The sequence below is a fragment of the Ascaphus truei genome, chromosome 15 (assembly GCF_040206685.1).
Source record: "Ascaphus truei isolate aAscTru1 chromosome 15, aAscTru1.hap1, whole genome shotgun sequence".
Taxonomy (NCBI): Eukaryota; Metazoa; Chordata; class Amphibia; order Anura; family Ascaphidae; genus Ascaphus; species Ascaphus truei.
Window position 1 is genome coordinate 25357118 of NC_134497.1, and position 10763 is coordinate 25367880.

General features: G+C 46.1%; 1 protein-coding gene across 4 annotated transcripts in view; it reads right to left on the minus strand.

Annotated features, from left to right (window-relative positions):
* Positions 1 to 10462, minus strand: part of LOC142466698 (uncharacterized) — a 65601-nt gene extending 55139 nt beyond the window's left edge. For 2 of the 4 annotated variants that reach the window (XM_075572010.1, XM_075572011.1), the window contains exons 1-2: positions 10397 to 10430; positions 8812 to 9038 (exon numbers count right to left, since the gene is read on the minus strand). In XM_075572010.1, coding sequence (XP_075428125.1) covers positions 8812 to 8881 — 70 coding nt within the window. In that variant the 5' untranslated portion in view covers positions 8882 to 9038; positions 10397 to 10430. Of the gene's footprint in view, positions 1 to 8811; positions 9039 to 10396 lie in introns of all 4 variants that reach the window. The other 2 variants (XM_075572009.1, XM_075572012.1) reach the window with 2 other exon arrangements.
* Between the last annotated feature and the right edge of the window lie 301 nt (positions 10463 to 10763).

Genomic DNA, 10763 nt, shown 5'->3' on the forward strand with positions numbered 1-10763 from the left:
CGGGTGGTAGAGATATGAAACACGAGCCGCCCGCGAGGGAAGCCCCGGAAATAGCTCCCTGGCACCGGCAGCACCGCGCTCACCTCATTCGGTCACTGCAGTGATGCGAAGCGCCTCATAAAACAAATTAACCACCCCCCCAGGAGACAGCGCCGGGAACTCCTCTTACTGTCGCTGCCCGCAGCCGGTGAGAGGGCGAGAGGTGGCTCCAAAACCTAACAGTTCCCCTTTAAATGATTGGAAAAATAAATGGGAGCATAAACAACCAGAGATCTTGAGCCATGCCCGGTATAAGCATTGAATAGCTGGTACGCTACGCTTTCTCCAAAGGAAGGGTGTCTGCATCACACTTGTTATAAGCAGGGGGCTTTTAGGTGAGCTCCCAATAATGGTAGAATGGTAGGGTAATCTAGCAAAAAAAATAAAGCTCTTCTTGAAAGCTAAATATTAGAATGCTACCATCCAGTTTGAGTACCCAATACTCCCACTACTTCTTACAGCAAAGGAGTAAATATTTTCACTTTTAGTAAGATGGTTTACCCACAAAAACACCTTGGATGGTCAAAACCTTTGTTGGCAAGTGCAAATCACAAGGCATCTGTGAGAATTGAGATTTTGGTTTAAAGTTGCCCATATCACTTGCATTCATAATAGATTCTGCCCACCTTGTATTCTGACCCAATTCTGGGATTAAGTCAATTAATGGTATCAAAGTATGCCAACACATTTAGCATACTGCTTAGTCTCTGCAAATAATGTAACCCTTAATTGCTAGGAGAGTAGGCCCAAAACAGTTTTACAATGCACTGCTCAGTGAAAACAAACAGTATTGTAATATATACGTTGTTTAAACACTTCATGTTAATGTAGAGGGAGAAAGGGGGGGGGGGGTATTAAAGGGGTTGCACCCCATATGGCCATCCCCTGACCTCACTAGAGAGACAAGGGGTTAACTGGACTGCGGTCCAGGGATGTGGTTTGCACTTTGTTATACCTTGAAAATGTATGTTCCCCTGTTCCCATGTTTCATTATGAGCCTGTATTTTAATGTTTTAAAGTGCATTTCTGTATCTCCAGTTCTGGAGGTCGCAGAGAGTTGATATTTGGCCAATATGTGGAGTCACTATAGGCATTAAAAACTGGCAAAGGTCGACCCACTGAGCCCACCAGAATGGAACTTATTAATATGTGTAGATATTAAAGTGTATATGTATTTTATTTTGGATCTGGTCTGAAAATGCAGATGCAATCTGCTAGGCTAATAGGTCATGAAGGGCAGTCGGCTGAGTAGGCTAAGCACGGTGATCAAAAGTTAACTGCCTTGATTGTTTACCCAATGTCTAGGGATTAAGTATTAATCAATCAACAAACTCTGCCAGTCTAATTGTTATCTGAGGGCATGGGTTAGTCTGTTAGTCTCCACGTTAGGGAGTGGATACAGATAATTGTTCACCAATAGGCTGTATTCAATGTTAAGGATAGGGTTACACAGGTATATAAACTGTGTCAACCCTACAGTTTTTAGTTGTGCTGGAGTTGTGCTTCTGATATCACCTTGAATGTCACTGGATTGCTGGAGTTGTGCTTCTGATACCATCTTGAATGTCACTGGACTGCTGGAGAATTGCTAGCGGATACTTCTCCATCCCCCAACCATAAGTACCGTATTTTCCGGCGTATAAGACGACTGGGCGTATAACACGACCCCCAGTTTTTCCAGTTAAAATATAGAGTTTGGGATATACTCGCCGTATAAGACTACCCCTCTTCCAACGCACACACAGTCACAACACAGAAATACCACACACACACTCAATCACAAAACACACACAACACCCCCACACACTATCACAACACACAAAATCACAACACACAACACACAAAATCACAACACACACAATCACACCACACCACACACTCATATCACAACACACCACACACACACACAATCACACCACACATTCAATCATAAAACATACACATACCACTATACATATATATACACATACATACATACATACATATATATATACATATATATATATACCGTATTTCCTCGATTCTAAGACGCACTTTTTTTCCCTTTTTCACGTGGCTGAAATAGGGACTGCGTCCTAGATTCGATGTACTGAAAAAAAACACACACAAAAAACAGCCAGGGGGCGTTGCAGAAGCCACAGCAGCTTTCAGCGTTTCCCCTGCGTTTCTGCCACCCCCCGCCCCCACACAGAAGGAGTAGTGTGTCCCGCTGCATGCCCCACGACTCTGCCACCATACCCCCCCCCCCTCCCCTCCAAGTGCCGGTCCCCAAAGGAGCATTGTATGATCGGCTGCATGCCCCACACTCCCCACTAGCTTGCTCCAAGTGCCGGTCCCCAAAGGAGCTGTGTATATTCGGCTGCATGCCCCGTGCTTCCTCTCCTCCCCCCCCCCCCTTGCTGGAATTACCGCCCCCACACAGGAGAGATTGATTCAGCAGTGTGTGTGTGGCTGCATGCCCCAAAAGCCCTCTGTCTGCCTCTGCTACTCACCGCTGTGCTGCATGCACCACAAGCCCCCCTCCTCCCCTGCTCTGCTTGTTGGAAGTGCCGCCCCCACACAGGAGAGATTCATTCAGCAGTGTGTGGCTGCTGCATGCCCCACGTTCCCTCTGTCTGCCTCTGCTACTCACAGCTGTGCTGCCGGCACCACAAGGCACCCCATCCCGTGTCTGTCTCTGTCTCTCTGTGTTTTTCTCTTTCAGTGTATGTGTGTGTCTCTCTGTGTGTGTGTGTCTCTGTGTGTGTGTGTGTGTGTCTCTGTGTGTCTGTGTCTGTGTCTGTGTGTGTGTGTGTGTGTGTGTGTGTGTGTGTGTGTGTGTGTGTGTGTGTGTGTGTGTGTGTGTGACATTTCATTCTCTCCCCTTCCCTCCAATCTCTCTCCCCTCCCCTCTCTCTCACCCTCTCCCCCATTTCCCCCTCCCCCCTCTCTCTCCCCCCTTTCCCCCTCCCCCTCCCCACTTTCCCCATCTCTCCCTCCCTCTCCCCCCCTCTCCTCTTTCTCCCCCTCTCTCTCTCATCCCCCCCTCTCTCTCATTTCCCCCCTCTCTCTCATATCCCCCTCTCATCTCCCACCTCTCTCTGTCATCTCCCACCTCTCTCTCTCCTCTCCCCCCTCTCTCTCTCCTCACCCCCTCTCTCTCCTCTCCCCCCCTCTCTCTCCTCTCCCCCCTCTCTCTCTCTCTTCCCCCTCTCTCTCTCTCTTCCCCCTCTCTCTCTCTTCCCCCCCCTCTCTCTCTTCCCCCCCCCTCTCCCCCCCTCTCTTCTCTCCTCTCTCTCCCTCTCCTCTCTCTCTCATCTCCCCCTCTCTCTCTCCTCTCCCCCTCTCTCTCTCCTCTCCCCCTCTCTCTCTCCTCTCCCCCTCTCTCTCCTCTCCCCCCTCTCTCTCTTCCCCCCAACTCCTCTCTCTCTCTTCCCCCCTCTCTCTCTCTTTCCTATCTCTTCCCTCCAACTCTCCCTCTGTCTCTTCCCCCTCTCTCTCTCTTCCCCCCCTCTCTCTCTCTCCCCCCAACTCCTCTCCCTCTCTTCCCCCCTCTCTCTCTCTCTTTCCTATCTCTTCCCTCTCTCTTCCCTCCAACTCTCCCTCTGTCTCTTCCCCCTCTCTCTCTCTTCCCCCTCTCTCTCTTCCCCCCCTCTCTTCCCCCCAACTCCTCTCCCTCTCTTCCCCCTCTCTCTCTCTTTCCTATCTCTTCCCTCTCTCTTCCCTCCAACTCTCCCTCTGTCTCTCTCTTCCCCCCTCTCTCTCTTCCCCCCTCTCTCTCTCTCTCTCCCCTCTCTCTCTCTCTTCCCCCTCTCTCTCTTCCCCCTTTCTCTCTTCCCCCCCCTCTCTCTCTCTCGCTCTCCCTCTCTCTCCCCTCTCTCTCTTCCCCCCCGTTCTCTATCTCTCTCTCTCTTCCCCCTCTCTCTCTCTTCCCCCCCTCTCTCTCTTCCCCCCCTCTCTCTCTTCCCCCCTCTCTCTCTCTCTTCTCCCTCTCTCTCCCTTCCCCCCTCTCTCTCTTCCCTCTCTCTCTCTTCCCCCAACTCTCCCTCTCTCCCCCCGCCCCCTCTCTCTCTTCCCCCCCGAAAAAAATTCTGCATATTTAATATAGTGGGGTGATTTTCTCCATTTTTTTTTATTAAATCAAGGGTGCGTCTTAGAATCGATGGCGTCTTAGAATCAAGGAAATAGGGTATATATATATATATATATATATATACACACACACACATATACACCACTATACACATACATTATATATATATATACACCACTATACACATTTCCAGCTTCCTGCAGGACAGCCATCTTAGCCTGTTACAGGCATTGGGGAGGCTGTCTCCTCCTCCCCTGGTGGTGCATGACGTCATCACGCTGCGTCGCGCTGGCGCCCTGACGTCACGATGGGGGCGTTGACATCCAGGAGCAAGGCAGCAGTGATCGTGGGGGGGTGAGTACCCATTTGTGTATATATTGTGGGATGTTTAGCATGTTCTGTAGCCCTCTCCTTGATAAAGGCAATCTATTTGCCGAAACGTTGGACCTTTGGTGGCACAATAAACTGCACCTTTAGAAAGACCGTGTGCCTGCTTCCATTCCTTTGCGCAGGTAGAGATAGGGGCACAGTTGAGTGTTAGGCAGCAGGTAGAAGCCAGGGACATGCTAGCTCAGTTCAGCACCCTCTTCACTGACATGCCAGGGACCACACATCTCACAAAACACCCAGTGCTCACAGGGGACCTGCAGCCTCTGCATAAGCACGCTTATAGAGTGTCAGCAGAGGTCAAGACCAGCATGGAGAGGGAGATAGAGGAGATGCTGACCCTAGGGGTAATTACTCCGTCCTAGAGTCCTTGGGCAAGCCCGGTAGTTCTAGTCCCTAAGAAGGACAAGACCACCCGGTTTTGTGTGGACTACCGCTTGCTCAACGCTGGGACGGTGTCAGATGCCTACCCCATGCCCCGCATGGATGAGTTACTAGATGAACTCGCGGGGGCAAAGTATCTGACCACCATGGATTTGAGCAAAGGCTATTGGCAAATCCCACTGACCCTGGAGGCTAGAGGGAAGTCAGCATTCATCACTCCAAGTGGCCTCTATGAGTTTTTGGTGATGCCATTTGGGATGAAGAATGCCCCGGCTACCTTCCAACGCCTGGTCAATAGGTTACTGGAAGGGATGCAGAGCTATGCCAGGGCTTACTTAGATGACATTGCTGTCTTTAGTAATTCCTGGGACTCCCACTTAGGACATGTAGCTGCGGTGCTAGATAGGATCAGGGAGGCTGGGCTTACCTTGAAACCCACTAAGTGTATGGTAGGGATGGCAGAGGTCCTGTACTTAGGGCACAGGGTGGGTGGAGGGCACCTTAAACCAGAGCCAGCCAAGGTAGAAGCCATAGTTCAGTGGCCTGTTCCAAAGACCAAGAAACAGGTCATGGCATTTTTGGGCACCGCAGGGTACTATAGGAAGTTTGTCCCACAGTACAGCGCCGTGGCCAAACCCCTGACTGATTTGACTAAGAAGCAACTGCCTGTGCTTATCACCTGGACTCCTGCCTGTGAAACTGCTTTCCAGCCACTGAAAACTGCGCTTGCTGGGGCCCCCATACTGGCTGCCCCAGACTATACCAAACATTTCCTCATACCGACTGATGCCTCAGACTATGGCATTGGGTCTGTGTTGAGCCAAGTGGGGGATGACGGTAGAGAGCACCCTGTGGTGTACCTCAGCCGAAAACTACTTCCCAGAGAGGTGGCCTATGCCACCATTGAGAAAGAGTGCTTGGCCATTGTGTGGGCACTCAAAAAACTCCAGCCCTATGTATATGGAAGGGCTTTCACGGTCCTCACAGATCACAACCCCCTGAGTTGGCTGCAGAGGGCATCAGGGGAGAATGCCAAGTTGCTAAGGTGGAGCTTGGCCTTGCAAGAGTTTGAATTTACCATTCAGCACAAAAAGGGTAGTGAAAACAGCAATGCTGATGGACTTTCACGTCAGGACTATCCCTCTGAGACTGAGTTCGTTAAGGGTGCCAGCAGTGCCCCACTCCCCGTTAGGGCCAGTGGGCCACAGGTCACCCATTAAGAAGGGGAGGTGTAGAGGGAGAAAGGGGGTGGCCCGGTATTAAAGGGGTTGCACCCCATATGGCCATCCCCTGACCTCACCAGAGAGACAAGGGGTTAACTGGACTGCGGTCCAGGGATGTGGTTTGCACTTTGTTATACCTTGAAAATGTATGTTCCCCTGTTCCCATGTTTCATTATGAGCCTGTATTTTAATGTTTTAAAGTGCATTTCTGTATCTCCAGTTCTGGAGGTCGCAGAGAGTTGATATTTGGCCAATATGTGGAGTCACTGTAGGCATTAAAAACTGGCAAAGGTCGACCCACTGAGCCCACCAGAATGGAACTTATTAATATGTGTAGATATTAAAGTGTATATGTATTTTATTTTGGATCTGGTCTGAAAATGCAGACGCCATCTGCTAGGCTAATAGGTCATGAAGGGCAGTCGGCTGAGTAGGCTAAGCACGGTAATCAAAAGTTAACTGCCTTGATTGTTTACCCAATGTCTAGGGATTAAGTATTAATCAATCAACAAACTCTGCCAGTCTAATTGTTACCTGAGGGCATGGGTTAGTCTGTTAGTCTCCACGTTAGGGAGTGGATACAGATAATTGTTCACCAATAGGATGTATTCAATGTTAAGGATAGGGTTACACAGGTATATAAACTGTGTCAACCCTACAGTTTTTAGTTGTGCTGGAGTTGTGCTTCTGATACTACCTTGAATGTCACTGGATTGCTAGAGTTGTGCTTCTGATACCATCTTGAATGTCACTGGACTGCTGGAGAATTGCTAGCGGATACTTCTCCATCCCCCAACCATAAGTAAGTGTTACCTTCTTGCCTGTTAATTGTACTATATTGATGTGTTCATCTTTTCAAGGAATACATTATATTTTATTATATCTAAGCCTCGTTCAGTTCAACCCAGATATTTGGTGTTCATTATATCTTGTCATAAGCTACCGTGACAGTTAATATTACTGACAAGCATTAAAATGCAATCTAATATTGGGGGAGGGGAAGAAACCATTTGCGATGCAATTCACATTAAATACGCAAGATACAATACATGTAAATAATTGTGAATGTGTGTACCTAAAATCACTTACTGTACATGCTGTTTGCTTTTGGCATCCTACAGGGAACCCAGTGCTTTTCAAGTTCTAACAAATCTATAGTATGCTGTAAAACCCTGAAAACACCCAAGCATTACAGTTTGTGGAGCTATTTTAACCAATGTAACACATTAACTAGGTAATGGGATGTCTTGTGAGGAGGGGGCCTAATTGATAGTCAAAGTTGAATAAAAAAAACTAACTACAAAGCCCATGCTCTAAACACACCCAGTGCAGAATAGTGTATTTATCACCAGACTTTAGCGTCACAATCATGAAAACAATATGGTCATGCAATCTTCCTACAGACAGGTTGCTGTCTGAGGCAACCATTTGTGGGGGTGGGAGGGAAGAAATACTGCTGTTCAATGTCAATGAGATGAGAAACGTACAAGGCAGTCTCCAAAAAAATTTTTATCCAAAAATGAATTGCTAAAACTCTATATACCAAATAACTGGCCTGTACCAGGCAATTCTAATGGTAATTCATTTGGCAACCATAAACTTTTATTTAATGTTTGTTTTTTTAAATACACCAAGCTGATACTACCAACTTGTAGTATGCACCAAGTGATTATAAAGCATCAAACAGGTGTAAGAGGTTTGGTTGTATTTTATCTACCTATCAGAAGCCAATAGTTACCCCACCCTTAAAGTGAAATATCACTCGTAACTTTAATTAAGTGCTTCTAGTCTCCCTTATAAACATGCCCCAGACACCACTACTGCACATGGATTGCTGCTTGCTCTTTAAAATAAAATCACCACTGTTAAATTAGTCCATCATAACTCCAGATAAGCAGTGCTACTGCATCATTTAATTTGACCACAGCAAATACTGCTATGAAACTGTTCATTTAAGTGGACATGGTAAATCTTTGATACTAGCCTATACAGAAGCTATAAACAAATTCTAGTAAAGCCACTCTGGCAATTACTTAATCTCTGAGATAAGGTGGTAAGGCTTACCTTACATGAAACGCGCAAACGGCCTGGTTCGGATGCAGCCCTTTGCCATTTTGGTTGCCCTCAAGCACGTGCTGTATTGTGGGGAGGGATATCGTGGTGCCCCTCTAGGCAAGCCACGGCGCATCAGGGCGCCACGCACAGATTGGGAACCACTGATCTATTCCATATTGGTTTAGCTCATCTTGCCTATGTATAAAATGGGCAGTATATTGGCCATTATATACATAGGAAAGACAGGTCTAACACAGCCTAGAGTAGGTGATAAAATATTTGCGGTATTTCTGCCGTTCATTCCGTTCCAATAAATAAACAGAACTTGATCTATGGCAGTTTTTACTTGAAAAACTTATATTTGCCTGTTTTGTATCGGATCTCATGCTTCTAACGGGTCCGATAAAAAGTGCTTAGTTTTTGGTGCTGCAACACTGATTCATTGCACGAAAATAAAGCACTTTTAATGGGCAGTAATATGGCATTTTTGGTTACCGCAGCTTGATGTATCTGGCCCTTTGATTCAAGTCAGGTTTAGTGATATTAAATTCTAGTTGACCCGTAATGGTGTATGCAGATCTATCATTATTTGTAATTTAACATCAGCAATAAAACAATAGAGATGTAAAAAACACACATATTACAGATTACCTTGTGCTGGCGCGTTACTTTTCCACAGCGTACCACTTGATACCAAGCTCTTTCCCATATTCATCTCCATACCAGACCGGAGCTCTGTGCAGGTTCTGTAGTAGATTTTCCTGTGGTATTGCAACGCCACAAGGTTCTGTTCTTCCTCGTTTCTTGCACAATTTACAAGTCTAAAATTGGGACAGATAGTGAGGTCTCAAAGTAATGTCTATTTTATAAAGGAAGAGCTGAAAAAAGATACAAGATGTTAATAATATGACTTGTCTTTTCTTTCTTCTCTACAGTTTTAGAGGTGAACAGAAGTTAATGGAGAGCAATGTATATGCAATGGCTCACTTGTATGTACCCACAGTTTGATTGGAATGGGAGCCACAGGCCACACCAGTGACTACTTTATTACTTAAAAATAAATAAAAACACAGTTGTAATGAAAAAGTCCCGACAAGATGACAAGTGACACAAATGTGAGTTTTCTTCCGGTGGAACTAAACAGAAAGTGGGGTTGATGTAACAAGGTGTTGTAGCAGGAATTTGTTTAATTAGCAACCTGAGCTTATAACATGCCCTGGACTGATTTGGAAACTGGACTATAGAAAAAGCCTTGAGCCACAGTCTAATGAGGTAACAATGTCGGTTTGGGCTCCAAGTGATTTAATTTTTCCCGCCGCTAGGTTCAAATTAAAGCAGCAGTTCAAACTGGCAAAAAAAAAAAAGGTCATGTGACGTTACGTCGCCATGGTAACGTGACATAATTTGACACTGAGTTACCAGGACAAAGCGTCGCTGGAAGGTAAGTGTTTTATAGATGCCTCGCGCCGCCCCCATGGCATTTAATTTAAATGGCTGGGGGGCGAGTGCAGGACCTCTATAACTGCCGTGCCCGCCTCCCCACCCCCAAAAAAATCTAGCGCCCCCCCAGTTTCCGCACCGCTGTACTAGATACTGTAACACTTATGATCTAGCCTATGTGCCTCTGTGTCTACACTATCTATAATAGGAGTTATGTAATTTAATCTATGTATCCCAAATGGTTTGTAGTTTGTCTTATCTTATGCCCAGATAAATGTGTGTAATAATGCTGCTTTTGACTGTAAGCTCATAAAACTGAACCATCTTTTAACTTGCTCCTTTTCAGCTTTAACCCCTTCGTTTTGGCAGAAAAATCATCTAAGAGAAAATATCAGCATGGCAGGTCCCAGTTCTTCAGACTAATTTATATTCATTAAATATCCTTTATGGCACCAATATAGTTGCTTCAATTTACTGTTACTTAAGTGTAACTTATGCAATTTGACTTCTCCAGCAAGTGTGCTGAGCTGTCCCTGTGTGATTCTCTATTTTGATATTGGTTTTCCAGGTTGCTTAGCGACGTGACGTCACAAGCGTTATATGACGTCAGACTTCAACAAGGAAGTACTGAGGCTGCAGTGGCTGTAAATTGTGTAACCCCCTAGGGATATATATAATTGTTTGTGTCACTATTGCAGTAAGGTGTAAGGTCTGAGGAGAGGATGTGTCTGTCCTGAAACGCCACGTGTTTGCATATACCTGCTCTGATGCTTTGAATACAAAGTAAGTTACTTACAGAAAAGGCTCCTGTGTGCTTCCTGCACCACTTTATTTCTTCATCTTCTCTTTCCCGGAAGTGGAGACACTGACTACATCCAGGTCACAGCTCTGTGTCCTACTGCGCATGCTCACACTAAGGGGATCATGGGAGTTGTAGTTTTTAGACTTCAAACTGGATCACGTATCACATACTGTGCAGATTAGAAACAAGACAGTAACATTTCCCAAGCACTTTAATAGGGAAAGATAGTTTCTGCTGCATGTAGATGTGTATACTCCTCTTGTTCCTTAATATATCTCAGTTTATATGCTTCAGTTCCTCCCTTTTGGCCAATGTTGATATGAAGGAGGTAACCTGGATATGACATAATCCCTGAGGCTGT